The sequence below is a fragment of the Salmo trutta genome, chromosome 24 (genome assembly GCF_901001165.1).
Source record: "Salmo trutta chromosome 24, fSalTru1.1, whole genome shotgun sequence".
NCBI lineage: Eukaryota > Metazoa > Chordata > Actinopteri > Salmoniformes > Salmonidae > Salmo > Salmo trutta.
In genome coordinates, this window is record NC_042980.1 from 49306687 (window position 1) to 49325947 (window position 19261).

The 19261-nt window shown below is 45.3% G+C and overlaps 1 protein-coding gene across 2 annotated transcripts in view; it reads right to left on the reverse strand.

The window, feature by feature from the left end:
- Positions 1-19261, reverse strand: part of LOC115161451 (unconventional myosin-X) — a 282041-nt gene that overhangs the window by 83049 nt on the left and 179731 nt on the right. For both annotated transcript variants that reach the window (XM_029712440.1, XM_029712439.1), the window contains exons 13-18: positions 15586-15652; positions 11790-11882; positions 6884-6952; positions 5038-5120; positions 3875-3983; positions 1017-1097 (exon numbers count right to left, since the gene is read on the reverse strand). In XM_029712440.1, the coding sequence (XP_029568300.1) occupies positions 1017-1097; positions 3875-3983; positions 5038-5120; positions 6884-6952; positions 11790-11882; positions 15586-15652 (502 nt within the window). The remainder of the gene's footprint in view (positions 1-1016; positions 1098-3874; positions 3984-5037; positions 5121-6883; positions 6953-11789; positions 11883-15585; positions 15653-19261) is intronic.

Below are 19261 nucleotides of genomic sequence, written 5' to 3' on the forward strand. Positions count from 1 at the left end.
CCTTGTTCATGTTGGGGTGAATACTGAACGACCCACCTTGTCCATGTTGGGGTGAATACTGAACGACCCACCTTGTCCATGTTGGGGTGAATACTGAACGACCCACCTTGTCCATGTTGTGGTGAATACTGAACGACCCACCTTGTCCATGTTGGGGTGAATACTGAACGACCCACCTTGTCCATGTTGTGGTGAATACGGAACGACCCACCTTGTCCATGTTGGGGTGAATACTGAACGACCCACCTTGTCCATGTTGGGGTGAATACTGAACGACCCACCTCGTCCATGTTGTGGTGAATACTGAACGACCCACCTCGTCCATGTTGTGGTGAATACTGAACGACCCACCTTGTCCATGTTGGGGTGAATACTGAACGACCCACCTCGTCCATGTTGTGGTGAATACGGAACGACCCACCTTGTCCATGTTGGGGTGAATACTGAACGACCCACCTTGTCCATGTTGGGGTGAATACTGAACGACCCACCTCGTCCATGTTGGGGTGAATACTGAACGACCCACCTTGTTCATGTTGGGGTGAATACTGAACGACCCACCTTGTCCATGTTGGGGTGAATACTGAACGACCCACCTTGTCCATGTTGGGGTGAATACTGAACGACCCACCTCGTCCATGTTGGGGTGAATACTGAACGACCCACCTTGTTCATGTTGGGGTGAATACTGAACGACCCACCTTGTCCATGTTGGGGTGAATACTGAACGACCCACCTTGTTCATGTTGGGGTGAATACTGAACGACCCACCTTGTCCATGTTGGGGTGAATACTGAACGACCCACCTTGTCCATGTTGGGGTGAATACTGAACGACCCACCTTGTCCATGTTGTGGTGAATACTGAACGACCCACCTTGTCCATGTTGGGGTGAATACTGAACGACCCACCTCGTCCATGTTGGGGTGAATACTGAACGACCCACCTCGTCCATGTTGGGGTGAATACTGAACGACCCACCTCGTCCATGTTGGGGTGAATACTGAACGACCCACCTTGTCCATGTTGGGTTTGATGCAGCGCACAAAGAACGGGTTGGATGCACTCAGAGTGTTCATCAAGGAATGGAGAGAGTCCTGCAGAAACAACAACACATATAGATACAGGATCAGAAACACAACAACACATCTAGATACAGGATCAGAAACACAACAACACATCTAGATATAAATACAGGATCAGAAACACAACAACACATATAGATACAGATACAGGATCAGAAACACAACAACACATATAGATACAGGATCAGAAACACAACAACACATCTAGATACAGGATCATAAACACAACAACACATCTAGATACAGATACAGGATCAGAAACACAACAACACATCTAGATATGGGATCAGAAACACAACAACACATCTAGATACAGGATCAGAAACACAACAACACATCTAGATATAGATACAGGATCATAAACACAACAACACATCTAGATATAGATACAGGATCATAAACACAACAACACATATAGATACAGGATCAGAAACACAACAACACATCTAGATACAGGATCATAAACACAACAACACATCTAGATACAGATACAGGATCAGAAACACAACAACACATCTAGATATGGGATCAGAAACACAACAACACATCTAGATACAGGATCAGAAACACAACAACACATCTAGATATAGATACAGGATCATAAACACAACAACACATCTAGATATAGATACATGATCAGAAACACAACAACACATCTAGATATAGATACAGGATCAGAAACACAACAACACATCTAGATATAGATACAGGATCAGAAACACAACAACACATCTAGATATAGATACAGGATCAGAAACACAACAACACATCTAGATATAGATACAGGATCAGAAACACAACACCACATCTAGATATAGATACAGGATCAGAAACACAACACCACATCTAGATACGGGATCAGAAACACAACACCACATCTAGATACGGGATCAGAAACACAACAACACATCTAGATATAGATACAGGATCAGAAACACAACACATCTAGATACACGATCAGAAACACAACACATCTAGATACACGATCAGAAACACAACAACACATCTAGATATAGATACAGGATCAGAAACACAACAACACATCTAGATACGGGATCAGAAACACAACAACACATCTAGATACAGGATCAGAAACACAACAACACATCTAGATATAGATACGGGATCAGAAACACAACAACACATCTAGATATAGATACAGGATCATAAACACAACACATCTAGATATAGATACAGGATCAGAAACACAACACATCTAGATATAGATACAGGATCAGAAACACAACAACACATCTAGATATAGATACAGGATCAGAAACACAACAACACATCTAGATACAGGATCAGAAACACAACAACACATCTAGATATAGATACAGGATCAGAAACACAACAACACATCTAGATACAGGATCAGAAACACAACAACACATCTAGATACAGGATCAGAAACACAACAACACATCTAGATACAGGATCAGAAACACAACAACACATCTAGATACAGGATCAGAAACACAACAACACATCTAGATACAGGATCAGAAACACAACAACACATCTAGATACAGGATCAGAAACACAACAACACATCTAGATACAGGATCAGAAACACAACGACACATCTAGATATAGATACAGGATCAGAAACACAACAACACATCTAGATACAGGATCAGAAACACAACAACACATCTAGATACAGGATCAGAAACACAACAACACATCTAGATATAGATACAGGATCAGAAACACAACAACACAACTAGATATAGATACAGGATCAGAAACACAACAACACATCTAGATATAGATTCAGGATCAGAAACACAACACCACATCTAGATATAGATACAGGATCAGAAACACAACAACACATCTAGATACAGGATCAGAAACACAACAACACATCTAGATACAGGATCAGAAACACAACAACACATCTAGATATAAATACAGGATCAGAAACACAACAACACATCTAGATACAGGATCAGAAACACAACAACACATCTAGATACAGGATCAGAAACACAACAACACATCTAGATATAGATACAGGATCAGAAACACAACAACACAACTAGATATAGATACAGGATCAGAAACACAACAACACATCTAGATATAGATTCAGGATCAGAAACACAACACCACATCTAGATATAGATACAGGATCAGAAACACAACAACACATCTAGATACAGGATCAGAAACACAACAACACATCTAGATACAGGATCAGAAACACAACAACACATCTAGATATAGATACAGGATCAGAAACAGAACAACACATCTAGATATAGATACAGGATCATAAACACAACAACACATCTAGATATAGATACAGGATCAGAAACACAACAACACATCTAGATACAGGATCAGAAACACAACAACACATCTAGATACAGGATCAGAAACACAACAACACATCTAGATATAGATACAGGATCAGAAACACAACAACACATCTAGATACAGATACAGGATCAGAGGTTAGAGGTTAGAGGTCCTCACCCTGAACTGAGAGCTGACAGTGGGTTAGGGTTAGAGGTTAGGGTTAGAGGTTAGAGGTCCTCACCCTGAACTGAGAGCTGACAGTGGGTTAGGGGTTAGAGGTTAGAGGTTAAATGTTAGAGGTCCTCACCCTGAACTGAGGGCTGACAGTGGGTTAGAGGTTAGAGGTTAAAGGTTAGAGGTCCTCACCATGAACTGAGGGCTGACAGTGGGTTAGGGTTAAGGTTAGAGGTTAGAGGTCCTCACCCTGAACTGAGAGCTGACAGTGGGTTAGAGGTTAGAGGTTAAAGGTTAGAGGTCCTCACCCTGAACTGGGAGCTGACGGTGGGTTTGCGTCTGGCCGTCCCCATCTTCAGTGTCTCCTCTCCGTTCCTGCTCCCGACACGCTCAAACAGGTCATAGATGAAGTCAAGTCTGCAACACACATAAACCATAGTCATTTACAATAAAAAAACAAACTCGTAAAAGGAGGAACTATGAGCACAATGTCAACTGCAGAGATGATTGAACTGGTGCATTTTATGACCAGGGGAAAGGAGGGGAACCTAGTCAGTTAAACAACTGAATGCATTCAACTGAAATGTGTCTTCCACATTAAACCCTCTGAATCAGAGAGGTGGGGGAGGGGCTGCCTTAATCAACGTTCATGTCATCAGTACCCAGGGTGCAGTTGATCTTGGGGACTGCCGACTCGGGATTTGAACCAGTGACCTTTCGGGTACTGGCCCAATGCTCTTACCCGCTAGGCAAGGGTTTCCCCCCTCCTGCCCCCCCCCCCCCTCCTGGGCCCTCCCCTTTGTGCAGATGTTGGTTTTTGTCCCCTAGCAACTACACAGCTGATTCACAGCTGATTCACAGCTGATACACAGCTGATTCACAGCTGAATCACAGCTGATTCACAGCTGATTCAAACAATCACAGCTGATTCACAGCTGATACACAGCTGATACACAGCTGGTTCACAGCTGATTCACAGCTGATTCAGACAATCACAGCTGATGCACAGCTGATTCAAACAATCACAGCTGATGCACAGCTGATTCAAACAATCACAGCTGATTCACAGCTGATGCACAGCTGATTCAAACAATCACAGCTGATTCACAGCTTATACACAGCTGATTCACAGCTGATTCACAGCTGATTCACAGCTGATTCACAGCTGATTCACAGCTGATTCACAGCTGATTCAGACAATCACAGCTGATTCACAGCTGATTCACAGCTGATTCAAACAATCACAGCTGATTCACAGCTGATTCACAGCTGATTCACAGCTGATTCACAGCTGATTCACAGCTGATTCACAGCTGATACACAGCTGATTCAAACAATCACAGCTGATTCACAGCTGATTCACACAATCAAAGCTTGATGATGAGTTGGTTATTCCAATCAGCTGTGTAGCGCTAGGGGGCAAAAACCCCAAAACGTGCTAACTGCTAACAGTAATACATATCGTGTATACCTGCTGTCTTTAAGCATGTTTAAGATGTCATCTCTGAAGGTGTCTCTGTTCTTCTGTAGGATCCCTCTGACGTCATACAGAACCTGGTCAAAATAAACAGGTAAGAGGAGTAGACAGACCAGAGGCAGGTTACAGTATGTTCAGTGAGTACAGTTACTGTACATTACATTACATTAGCTGTACATGAAGAGAATGATAGCTAGTCTCCTAAAGTCTGTATAAAGCTGAGGCTGAGGCTCACTGAGAGAGAAGGGAAAGTGGGAACAAAGAGGAGCTGGGCGCAGTGGGAATACTGTCACCTGTTGAGAGTTACTGAGCCCTGGTCTTAACAGGAGACGATTCCTCACTAGAGTAATGCTCCCTTGGCCCAGGGCACAGGGGACAGAGAGGACAAGGACAGAGGGGACAGGGGGGAACAGAGAGGACAGGGAGGACAGAGGGGACAGAGGGCACAGGGGACAGAGGGAACAGGGGGACAGAGAGGACAGGGAGGACAGAGGGAACAGAGAGGACAGAGGGGACAGAGGGAACAGAGAGGACAGGGGGGACAGGGGGGACAGGGGGGACAGGGGGGACAGGGGGGACAGGGGGGACAGGGAGGACAGGGGGGACAGAGAGAACAGAGGGAACAGGGGGAACAGGGGGAACAGGGGGACAGAGGGGACAGAGGGGACAGGGAGGACAGAGGGAACAGAGGGAACAGGGGGACAGAGGGGACAGAGGGAACAGGGGGACAGAGGGGACAGGGGGAACAGAGGGGACAGAGGGGACAGGGGGAACAGAGGGGACAGAGGGGACAGAGGGAACAGGGGGGACAGAGAGGACAGAGGGAACAGGGGGAACAGGGGGGACAGAGGTCATTAATATGGAGTTGGTCCCCCCTTTGCTGCTTTAACAGCCTCCACTCTTCTGGGAAGGCTTTTTTTGGGGGGGATATACGTGCTTTTAGTTCGTCCCATTTATTTTCCAGCGATTGTACATTGGCTAACAGTACGGATGGTAAAGGCAGATTAATCAGGCCACTCGTCGCCTGATCCTCACAATGCACCCCGATCTCTTTCCGGAAACATCTCTGTCTCTTTTCTCCTGCGAATAACGGGGATGAGGGCCTGTTCGGGTGTCTGGAGTAAATCCCTCTCGTCCGACTCATTAACGAAAAACTCTTCATCTAATCTGAGGTGAGTAATCGCTGTTCTCATGTCCAGAAGCTCTTTTCGGTCATTAGAGACGGTAGCAGCAACATTATGTACAAAATAAGTTATAAACAATGTGAAAAAACAAACAGAATATCCTGGTTGGTTGAGAGCCAGTAAAATGGCAGCCATCTTGTCCGGCGCCATTACAGTCAAGGTATATGATTGCCATAGCCTGAGGGACATCCCATGACCATTATTCCCTGAAGTATTTCCATTGTATGTAATACATAGTGAGGTTCCATCTTGAGGTTTTTATTTATTTGCCTTTCTATCTTTTTATAATCATATTACTATTTAATTAAATGTATCGCCTGAAGATTCCACAATACAACAGCAGGAGTGTCCTGTATCCATGATTATATGTACTACTGTTGTTACTACTGAAATGAAGTGGATTTCATTATCCTCATTGTATTGGACTTTATTTCCTGAAATACTGTACCACTATACTGCTTTGGAAGTATCTACAAATTGGATTTCATGCCAATAAAGCAATCAGAATTTGAATTTGAGAGAGCGAGAGAGAGCGAGAGCGAGAGAGAGCGAGAGCGAGAGAGAGCGAGAGCGAGAGCGAGAGCGAGAGAGAGAGAGAGAGAGAGAGAGAGAGAGCGAGACCTTCTCAAGCGCTCAGCTCCTTGAGAGTAATTTACCTCTCCAGCATAGTGCTTGATGCCAAACTGGTGATCCGTCACTCTGGGCTTCATGTAGTAGTGGTTCGTCTGGAGAGAGACAGAGACAGTCAGAGACACAAACATTACACTGGACACTCGGTAAGGAACTACATATTCAGAACTCATCAGCTGATTTGAGTTCACGGAGCTGACTCATAGCCTAATGCAATGAGTAATGTTGTGACCATTGTATCTGAAAGAGTGCAGAAGCCACACAGACAGAAACGGCAACAAAATTAAAAATATTTTATCTGTAGTAGGAGGCATGGAGGTCAGTTCAGTTGTGGCTTTCTGTTGTGCATTTCTTCAGTTTCCACCGGCCTGTCTGGACTGAGAGGGAAGAGAGGGAAGAGAGGGAAGAGAGGACTGGGGGCTGAGAGGACTGGGGGCTGAGAGGACTGGGGGCTGAGAGGACTGGGGGCTGAGAGGACTTGAGGACTGGGGGCTGAGAGGACTGGGGGCTGAGAGGACTTGAGGACTGGGGGCTGAGAGGACTTGAGGACTGGGGGCTGAGAGGACTGGGGGCTTAGAGGACTTGAGGACTGGGGGCTGAGAGGACTTGAGGACTGGGGGCTGAGAGGACTGGGGGCTGAGAGGACTTGAGGACTGGGGGCTGAGAGGACTGGGGGCTGAGAGGACTGGGGGCTGAGAGGACTGGGGGCTGAGAGGACTTGAGGACTGGGGGCTGAGAGGACTTGAGGACTGGGGGCTGAGAGGACTTGAGGACTGGGGGCTGAGAGGACTTGAGGACTGGGGGCTGAGAGGACTGGGGGCTGAGAGGACTTGAGGACTGGGGGCTGAGAGGACTGGGGGCTGAGAGGACTGGGGGCTGAGAGGACTTGGGGGCGTGAATGGGTGTTACTGCACTGATCTGCTCTACACCGAAGACATTATTCAGCCTGGGTCTGAGGAGAGGTTAGTTTTTCACAATCACTTTGGCACTAATTTCAGAACCTTGATGTCATTTTTCAAAACTCGAGACACAAAACTCACAACCAATGATCAAAATACACGTTTTTCAAAACTCTTTAACACTTTTTCCAATTGCTTGGATACAATCCACATAAAGCTAAGATCATTTGTTCATTTTACTAAAATCACCACTTCAAAATGACACAACTTAACAGGTATTACCATTTCAAAATGCCATTCACACTTTGCATCTGAGATAACTGTCTATTCATTTCATTACAATGATCTAACTACCAGTAGATACAACGGGTCAAATGATGAGTAACTGTTGCATTACTCTTAATGCATAGTTTTATGGAAACTGACAAACAATATTCCATGTTTAGATCATGAAAAGTTTCAGGATAACGAGATCCATTGACATCCAATTACCGTGGACCATGAACCAATTGGACTACATTATCTATGGATGTAATATTACATCATCATTCTTTATCAGACACTGTTTCTATGGTCCCATGTACCACTTTTCCAGACCATGTTTTCAGATTTGACATTACTGTACACTCACTGGCCACTTTATTATGTACACCTATCTAGTTCTGGGTAGGACCCCCTTTTTGCCTCCACAACAGCCTGAATTATTCACGGTGTTGTAACGTTAAGAGATGCCTTTCTGCACACCACTGTTTTAAACGGCTGTTATTTGAGCATTTGTGGCCTTTCTGTTAGCTTGAATGAGGCTGGACATTCTCCTCTCACCTCTCTCGTTAAACAAGGTGTTTTTGCCTCCGCAGAACTGCCCCCTCACTGAATGTGTTTTGTTTATCGCTCTAGAGTCTCTGTAAACTCTGAGAGACTGTAGTGCGTAAAAATCCCAGGAAGGCAGCTGTTTCTGAGATGCTGGAATCACCATGTGTGGCACCAACAATCATACCACGGTCAAAGTTGCTTAGATTACTCATCTTGCCCGTTCTAATGTTAGGTCGAACATCAACTAAAGCTCTCTACTCTATATAGTCTATATATTGAGTTGCAGGCAGCCACATGACACGCTGTTCAAAAGAACAGGCTATTTGTGTTTAACACGCAGGTGTACCTAATAAAGTGGCCGAACGAGTGTATGTATGCAGGCCCTTGGAATTGCTTTTCCAATACTGCCAACTCCTTACTGATGATTGATTTCACATTGTGGTTAAGAGTATATAGTGAAATGAGTGGTATCCACCTACAACAACATAGAGATAACATGGAGCCGGCAGGTGATCCAGGTCACAATAGAGGTCAAGCAGTGGGAGGAGGAAGACAAGGTGATAAAAGGAACGGCAGGGGACGAGCACCCCTTCTGAGAGGTGGCCGTGGGCCTCGTTAGAGAGGACGAGCACCCCTTCTGAGAGGTGGCCGTGGGCCTCGTTAGAGAGGACGAGCACCCCTTCTGAGAGGTGGCCGTGGGCCTCGTTAGAGAGGACGAGCACCCCTTCTGAGAGGTGGCCGTGGGCCTAGTTAGAGAGGGACGAGCACCCCTTCTGAGAGGTGGCCGTGGGCCTCGTTAGAGAGGACGAGCACCCCTTCTGAGAGGTGGCGTGGGCCTCGTTAGAGAGGACGAGCACCCCTTCTGAGAGGTGGCCGTGGGCCTCGTTAGAGAGGACGAGCACCCCTTCTGAGAGGTGGCCGTGGGCCTCGTTAGAGAGGACGAGCACCCCTTCTGAGAGGTGGCCGTGGGCCTCGTTAGAGAGGACGAGCACCCCTTCTGAGAGGTGGCCGTGGGCCTCGTTAGAGAGGACGAGCACCCCTTCTGAGAGGTGGCCGTGGGCCTCGTTAGAGAGGACGAGCACCCCTTCTGAGAGGTGGCCGTGGGGCCTCGTTAGAGAGGACGAGCACCCCTTCTGAGAGGGTGGCCGTGGGCCTCGTTAGAGAGGACGAGCACCCCTTCTGAGAGGTGGCCGTGGGCCTCGTTAGAGAGGACGAGCACCCCTTCTGAGGAGGTGGCCGTGGGCCTCGTTAGAGAGGACGAGCACCCCTTCTGAGAGGTGGCCGTGGGCCTCGTTAGAGAGGACGAGCACCCCTTCTGAGAGGTGGCCGTGGGCCTCGTTAGAGAGGACGAGCACCCCTTCTGAGAGGTGGCCGTGGGCCTCGTTAGAGAGGACGAGCACCCCTTCTGAGAGGTGGCCGTGGGCCTCGTTAGAGAGGACGAGCACCCCTTCTGAGAGGTGGCCGTGGGCCTCGTTAGAGAGGACGAGCACCCCTTCTGAGAGGTGGCCGTGGGCCTCATTAGAGAGGACGAGCACCCCTTCTGAGAGGTGGCCGTGGGCCTCGTTAGAGAGGACGAGCACCCCTTCTGAGAGGTGGCCGTGGGCCTCGTTAGAGAGGACGAGCACCCCTTCTGCATCTTCTTGGATGAGGCAGGCTTCAACCTGGCCAAGACAAGGAGGAGAGGTCGGAATTTCATTGGCCAGCGGGCAACCATCCAAGTACCTGGACAACGTGGGGCCAACATCACCATGTGTGCAGCTATATCGGAAGATGGTGTGGTGGGATGCAGACCTCCTATTGGATCATATAATGCAGCTCTCCTTGTAACCTTCCTTGATGAGATAAATCAGGTCTGTAGAGATGATGGTGTGACCTATGTCATTGTGTGGGATAATGTCAGGTTCCAACGTGCTCAAATGGTGCAAGCATGGTTTCAGGCCCATACACAATTTACCACCCTGTACTTACCCCCATACTCTCCTTTCCTAAAACCCGATTGAGGAATGTTTCTCCATGTGGAGGTGGAAGGTATATGATAGGCGCCCTCACGAACAAGCCGCCCTTCTCCAGGCCATGGATGACGCATGCAATGACATCACAGCAGACCAGTGTCAGGCCTGATTTTCGCCGGGAGATTCTTCCCAAGATGTTCGGCTGATGAAAACATCCATTGTGATGTGGATGAGAAGCTGTGGCCAAATCCACAAGACAGGTTTGATGGAAACATAGAAGTACAGTAATGAACCCTTTATTTAGCTTTTAACAGTAAGCCAGGTGAGGAACACTGCAGTTGACATTTTACTGTAGTTTTTTTCTTTTTCTTTGTAGCTAATTATTTTTGATGAGCCTTCCCTGTAGCTCAGTTGGTAGAGCATGGTGTTTGCAACGCATGGTGTTTGCAACGCCAGGGTTGTGGGTTCGATTCCCACGGGGGGCCAGCACAGGAAAAAAATGTATGAAATGAAATGTATGCATTCACTACTGTAAGTCGCTCTGGATAAGGGCGTCTGCTAAATGACTAAAATGTAAATGTAATTATTTTTGCTTTGATTCAAAGAAACTTGTGTTGTGATTTTACTGTATTTCATCAATACATTTCAGATTTTGTTCAATGATTCCACTGTGTCTGTAGTATTCTCTCTACTAGTCCTTTTACAGTGATGTATTTACGTCTAGTAACATAATGAAACATGTATCACATATTTTGTACTACAATATTTAATGATTGTACGAACAACTACACAGTGACACTATTGGTATCTTGTGGGTGGGTGATCTAAATTAATGTTCCTATATTTCATGATTAATGAGTTATTTGAACCAATGATTCTGCAAGTGCAAGTTTTCTTTAAAGATATGAATCCACAATGCAAATGTTTTGATCAGAGTTTTGAAAAATGAAATTAGTGCCCAAGTGATTGTAAATAACTGTAGCTGTCCGTGGGCTGGCTAGAGAGGAAAGCATTTCCTTTAGAGCAGAGTGTGCGTGCGTGTGTGTGTGTGTGTGTGTGTGTCTGTGTGTGTGTGTGTGTCTGTGTGTGTGTGTGTGTCTGTGTGTGTGTGTACGTGTGTGTGTGTGTACGTGTGTGTGTGTGTGTGTCTGTGTGTGTCTGTGTGTGTGTGTGTCTGTGTGTGTCCGTGTGTCCGTGTGTGTATGTATGTCTGTATGTACGTGTGTCTATGTCTGTGTGTACGTGTATGTGTATGTGTGTGTACTCACAGCGTGCCTACTGTGTAGTTTCTCTAGCAGGGTGTAGTCGGTGCCTTTAGGGAAGCGACTCTCCTCGTTGATCAGAGCCAACATGCCCAGTTTCTGACGGACAAAAGGAAGAAGGTTAGTTGCTGAGACTAAAACAAGACTAGTGTTTCTTCAGCCTCGCACAGTTCACACATAGAGATAGAGATGGGTGCTATGTGGCCTTGGTCAGTATAGTCAAGTAGGTGTCTGTCTATTAGAGTCCTGGTCAGGATAGTCAGGTGGGTGTCTTAGGAGAGGCTTGTCCTAGAGTAAGTCTTGGCGTTAGTCTGGGGGTCCCCTAGGAGAGGCTTGTCCTAGAGTAAAGGAACACCCACCTGAAATGGACAAAAATGAATGGGATCTTATTGGCACCGTACGAAACATATACACGATGTACAATACCACTCAAATGGACGTTGTTTCATTCAAAACTGATTGCAAATGCCATATTGCAAATGCCAAGTGTCACACAGCAACAATCCAATAGATGGTGAGCGTGCTCAACCGTACATTTTCTTATTGCAAATGTAACACAAGTCAAGACCCAAGAGTCAAATTTTGAAAAAAAACTCTAAAACTTATCACTCCCTTAGAAAAGTGCTTTCTGGACCGTTTTTCGAAATTCTTTTGACTTTTTTTTGGTCAATTACACATGTATAAGAACTGTATGAACATACTTTTGTCATATTTTGTCATATTTAAAAAAAATTACTTGTCCATTTGCAATATGATTTCATAGGAAGTCAAAAGTCGAAGTCAAACGTCAGTGAACCATTGCCAAATACAATAAGAAATGTCCAAATGCAATATGAAAGTATTGAATGTGCCAAATCAGGATGTTTTGTCCATTTACAATATGATATCATAGGAAGTCAAAAGTCAAAGTCAAAAGTCACTTTTTTGTTGTTGTTGCCAAATGCCATAAGAAATATCCAAATGCAATATGAAAGTATTGAAAGTGGCAAATCAGGGTGTTATGTCCATTTGCTATGTACGATCATAGGAAGTCGGTTTCCAAACCCAAAAGTCAGTGAACCATGTCCAAATGGCATTTATACTGCCCAAATGATATATAGCCCTATGTTAAGCCATGAATCAACCTAGATGGTCTATTTGTCATGTATGATGAGGGAGAAGTGGAACTCTGTTGTTTTTTTTAAAAAATTGAAAAACTTCCAAAATGACCACCCCTATTGGATGGGCACAGGTGGGGGGCGTTCCCTACCCAACCGTAGACCCCTTGCACCCCCCTAAAGGCATTAAAAACCATTTAAAAAATGTGCTCCTGGTAACGCATTCCAATCACCAGGTGCACGGCTGTCCATTTGCAATATGTTTCAATGGGCATTTAGCATCATGAATTTGACATGCTAAAAAATACTGCAGAAATGCAAAATTGACTGGCCCGATGAACTCGGGATGGCCGGTCAGTGATAGTGGTTTCTCTCCATCGCTCGTTCTGTTGATTTCATCATGTCCATTTGGTGATGTTTTTTCACTGTTGAATCTTATTGTAAATTTACTGTCCATTTGCAATATGTTTCAATGGGCATTTAGCTTCATGAATTTGACATGCTCAAAAATACTGCAGAAATGCAAAATTGACTGGCCCGATGAACTCGGGATGGCCGGGCAGTGATTCTGGTTCCTCTCCATCGCTCGTTGGTGTTGATTTCAGAATGCCCAAAATTCACAGCGCCTTCTTTTTAAACCATAATAAAACCATAAAACACGTAGTTACGTTCTAGCTGTGGGTCCAGTTCTGACATTATGTGTAGGCCTAGCTGAGGCGACCCCAAAACCCAAGTCTCGACAGGTCATTTGGAGCCTGAGCAGCAACCTTAATTGGTGCTGAAAATCCATCTCTATGGGCCAAGGCGGTTTCAATGCACCTAGTCTTGCGACTCTGGGACTTTTCTAAATGTCGTCATTTTTGTAACGGTCAAAATGAATTTAAGTTATTGCAAATGTACGAGGCTGTTTCTCCGTCTGAGAACCGTCTAGAGCCACATAACTCACCACGCACTGTCGACTTGAGCTCTAGAACAGGTTTCTAAAGTTTCAGAGCTCTAGGTCTGACGGTTCTTTGATAGTTCGAACAAAGGTAACTATTGCAGGCTCTGTGTGTCTCTAAACCCCACACTGTGTCACTCCGTCCTTGCTGTGTGAGTGTGTGTGAGCTTTTCTTGGAAATCTGATGGGAGAAATTATTTATTTACAGTTCATGAGGGTTGCCTAATCACACGTATGAAGTTTTGGAAAGATCAGACTTTTTTAACCCTTCGAAACAACCCCTATGACTCCAGGAAGCTTAAAATCAACACAGGCAGACCCCATAGTGGACTGATGGTATGTCATCGAAGACAGGTTCATAAGGCATTCATAACCCACATAGGCTTCAGGTTGAATTTAGGGGAGCAGGCAATGTATTCCTATGGGGAGAGATGTCATTGTAATCTGTGAGATGAAAAAAAACTGTTTTTACTGTTAAGGGTTAATACCACACGGTCAAGGTTAGGCTTGCACAGATTGGGAGGACCTTATGAACATTCCTGTGGTTGAATTGTCCTTCTAAGCCTAACGGTTCCGCCGCTGTCCCCCGATAGCACCTGAAATTTAGGGCCAGGCTTAATTTTGGGCCTACTTTTTTGGGGTGTTGCTACGGGGTCCTTGAATGAGCTATCGGACAGAAACGTTGGGGTCCATCTCTATGGGCCAAGGTGGTTTCAATGCACCTAATCTTGTCATTTTCGTGACGGTCAAAATGAATTGAAGTTATTGCAAATGTACGAGGCTGTTTCTCGGTCTGAGAACCTTCTAGAGCCACATAACTCACCACGCATATCGACTTGAGCTCTAGAACAGGTTTCCAAAGTTTCAGAGCTCTAGGTGTGACGGTTCTTTGACAGTTCGAACGAAGGTAATTATTGCAGGCTCTGTGTGTCTCTAAGCCCCAAACGGTGTCACTCCGTCCTTGCTGTGTGTGTGTGTGAGCTTTTCTTGGAAATCTGATGGGATAAATGACTGATACAGTTCATGAGGGTACCCTAATCACACATGTGAAGTTTTGGAAAGATGTGACTTTTTTAACCCTTTGAAACATCCCGTGACCCATATTTAAGGCACTACCGGTTGACACAGGAAGCTAAAAGTAAACACATATCCTCATTGGGGTTGGCTTTCACAAAATCCTGAGTTTTATTTTCGTTTTTGACCTTTAATCCCAGAAAAATGGCCTTAACTCAAAAAGCGTTGAGGCCTCAACGCGATCTTGTTCGGGGCCTACTGTCCATTATACCAAACCTATGCTCACCAAGTTTCGTCTTCGAAGTCTTTTCAGTTAAGGAGAAACGGCCACGTTGTGTTTGGTGATGTTTTGTACATTTGCAATAAGATTACATTCGCCATCTGGTGGTATTTTCCGGGACAGCGGAAAAATTACCAACATTTGAAAATTTTATAAAACGGAAACCGAATGTCCGAGAGACTTCGTTCGATGACTTCCCGGATGATCTGGCCCCGGTGCACGGCCAGCCGCCGTCCGCGAATTTGACAAACATTCGCGGACGTCTAGTAAGGGACCGTACATTTGCAATATGCAGTTTCTCATCGATCATACAGCAAATGCCAAAATGTTCCCTTCATGTATGTAAGTCTTGGCGTTAGTCTGGGGGTCCCCTAGGAGAGGCTTGTCCTAGAGTAAGTCTTGGCGTTAGTCTGGGGGTCCCCTAGGAGAGGCTTGTCCTAGAGTAAGTCTTGGCGTTAGTCTGCTACCTACCTTCTCTATGAGGTCCAGACACTCTGCATTCTCCTTCCAGTCTATAGCTTCCCACTGGATTCCCTCTCTGAGGAAACAACACAACTCATATATGAACAGTGAGTTAGGGAGACAATGGTTGTATTGTCCACAGTCCACAGGTTCATGTGACGAAATGAGCTGTGACCAGGCTGCTGTCGTCCCATTTAAAACATTTGGCAGCATTCCTGTATCTATTGAACAACATGGCCACACCCAAAGAACCCCCAGATAGGAACAAAGATGGTGCTTTGTTGTGTCCCAAATGGCACTCAATTCCCTATATAGTGAGAGCCGTATTGCCGTTTGTTAAAAATAGTGCACTACATAGGGAATAAAATGTAATTTGGGACACAGACATGTCTGGTAATACCATCTGACAACCAACCTGTTATACCGTCTGGTAACCAACCTGTTATACCATCTGGTAACCAACCTGTTATACCATCTGGTAACCAACCTGTTATACCATCTGGTAACCAACCTGTTATACCGTCTGATAACCAACCTGTTAGACCATCTGATAACCAACCTGTTATACCGTCTGGTAACCAACCTGTTATACCGTCTGGTAACCAACCAGGTAACCAACCTGTTATACCGTCTGGTAACCAACCTGTTATACCGTCTGGTAACCAACCTGTTATACCGTCTGGTAACCAACCTGTTATACCGTCTGGTAACCAACCTGGTAAACAACCTGTTATACCGTCTGGTAACCAACCTGGTAACCAACCTGTTATACCATCTGGTAAACAACCTGTTATACCGTCTGGTAACCAACCTGTTATACCGTCTGGTAACCAACCTGGTAACCAACCTGTTATACTGTCTGGTAACCAACCTGGTAAACAACCTGTTATACCGTCTGGTAACCAACCTGGTAACCAACCTGTTATACCATCTGGTAAACAACCTGTTATACCGTCTGGTAACCAACCTGTTATACCGTCTGGTAACCAACCTGGTAACCAACCTGTTATACCGTCTGGTAACCAACCTGTTATACCGTCTGATAACCAACCTGGTAACTAACTTGTTATACCGTCTGGTAACCAACCTGTTATACCGTCTGGTAACCAACCTGTTATACCGTCTGATAACCAACCTGTTATACCGTCTGATAACCAACCTGTTATACCGTCTGGTAACCAACCTGTTATACCGTCTGGTAACCAACCTGTTATACCGTAATACCGTCTGGTAACCACCTGTTATACCGTCTGGTACCAACCTGTTAAAAACCGTACTGGGTAACCAACTGTTTATACCGTCTGATAACCAACCTGTTATACTGTCTGGTAACCAACCTGGTAACCAACCTGTTATACCGTCTGGTGACCAACCTGGTAACCAACCTGTTATACCGTCTGGTAACCAACCTGGTAACCAACCTGTTATACCGTCTGTAACCAACTGTTATAACCGTCTGGTAACCAACCTGTTATACCGTCTGATACCAACCTGTTTATACCGTCTGGTACCAACATGTTTATACCCGTCTGGTAACCAACTTGTTATACCGTCTGGTAACCAACCTGTTATACCGTCTGGTAACCAACCTGGTAACCAACCTGTTATACCATCTGGTAACCAACCTGTTATACCATCTGGTAACCAACCTGTTATACCGTCTGGTAACCAACCTGGTAACCAACCTGTTATACCGTCTGGTAACCAACCTGTTATACCGTCTGATAACCAACCTGTTATACCGTCTGGTAACCAACCTGGTAACCAACCTGTTATACCGTCTGGTAACCAACCTGTTATACCGTCTGGTAACCAACCTGTTATACCGTCTGGTAACCAACCTGTTATACCGTCTGGTAACCAACCTGTTATACCGTCTGGTAACCAACCTGTTATACCGTCTGGTAACCAACCTGTTATACCGTCTGGTAACCAACCTGTTATACCGTCTGGTAACCAACCTGTTATACCGTCTGGTAACCAACCTGTTATACCGTCTGTAACCAACCTGTTATACCGTCTGGTAACCAACCTGTTATACCGTCTGGTAACCAACCTGTTATACCGTCTGGTAACCAACCTGTTATACCGTCTGGTAACCAACCTGTTATACCGTCTGGTAACCAACCTGTTATACCGTCTGATAACCAACCTGTTTTACCGTCTGGTAACCAACCTGTTATACCGTCTGGTAACCAACCTGTTATACCGTCTGGTAACCAACCTGTTATACCATCTGGTAACCAACCTGTTATACCATCTGGTAACCAACCTGTTATACCGTCTGATAACCAACCTGTTATACCATCTGGTAACCAACCTGGTAACCAACCTGGTAACCAACCTGGTAACCAACCTGTTATACCATCTGGTAACCAACCTGGTAACCAACCTGTTATACCGTCTGACAACCACCTTTTATACCGTCTGGTAACCAACCTGTTATACCGTCTGGTAACCAACCTGTTATACCGTCTGGTGACCAACCTGTTATACCGTCTGGTGACCAACCTGTTATACCGTCTGGTAACCAACCCGTTATACCGTCTGGTAACCAACCCGTTATACCGTCTGGTAACCAACCCGTTATACCGTCTGGTAACCAACCTGTTATACCGTCTGGTAACCAACCTGTTATACCGTCTGGTAACCAACCTGTTATACCGTCTGGTGACCAACCTGTTATACCGTCTGGTGACCAACCTGTTATACCGTCTGGTGACCAACCTGTTATACCGTCTGGTAACCAACCTGTTATACCGTCTGGTAACCAACCTGTTATACCGTCTGGTAACCAACCTGTTATACCGTCTGGTAGCCAACCTGTTATACCGTCTGATAACCAACCTGTTATACCGTCTGGTAACCAACCTGTTATACCGTCTAGTTACCAACTTGTTATACCGTCTGATAACCAACCTGTTATACCGTCTGGTAACCAACCTGTTATACCGTCTGATAACCAACCTGTTATACCGTCTGATAACCAACCTGTTATACCGTCTGATAACCAACCTGTTATACCGTCTGATAACCAACCTGTTATACCGTCTGGTAACCAACCTGGTAACCAACGTGTTATACCATCTGGTAAACAACCTGTTATACCATCTAGTTACCAACCTGTTATACCGTCTGATAACCAACCTGGTAACTAACTTGTTATACCGTCTGGAAACCAACCTGTTATACCGTCTGATAACCAACCTCTTATACCGTCTGGTAACCAACCTGTTATACCGTCTGGTAACCAACCTGTTATACCGTCTGGTAACCAACCTGTTATACCGTCTGGTAACCAACCTGTTATACCGTCTGGTAACCAACCTGTTTTACCGTCTGGTAACCAACCTGTTATACCGTCTGGTAACCAACCTGGTAACTAACCTGTTATACCGTCTGGTAACCAACCTGTTATACCGTCTGGTAACCAACCTGTTATACCGTCTGGTAACCAAACTGTTATACCGTCTGATAACCAACCTGTTATACCATCTGGTAACCAACTGGTAACCAACCTGGTAACCATCCTGTTATACCGTCTGGTAACCAACCTGTTATACCGTCTGGTAACCAACCTGTTATACCGTCTGGTAACCAACCTGTTTATACCGTCTGGTAACCAACCTGTTTATACCGTCTGGTAACCAACCTGTTATACCGTCTGGTAACCAACCTGTTATAC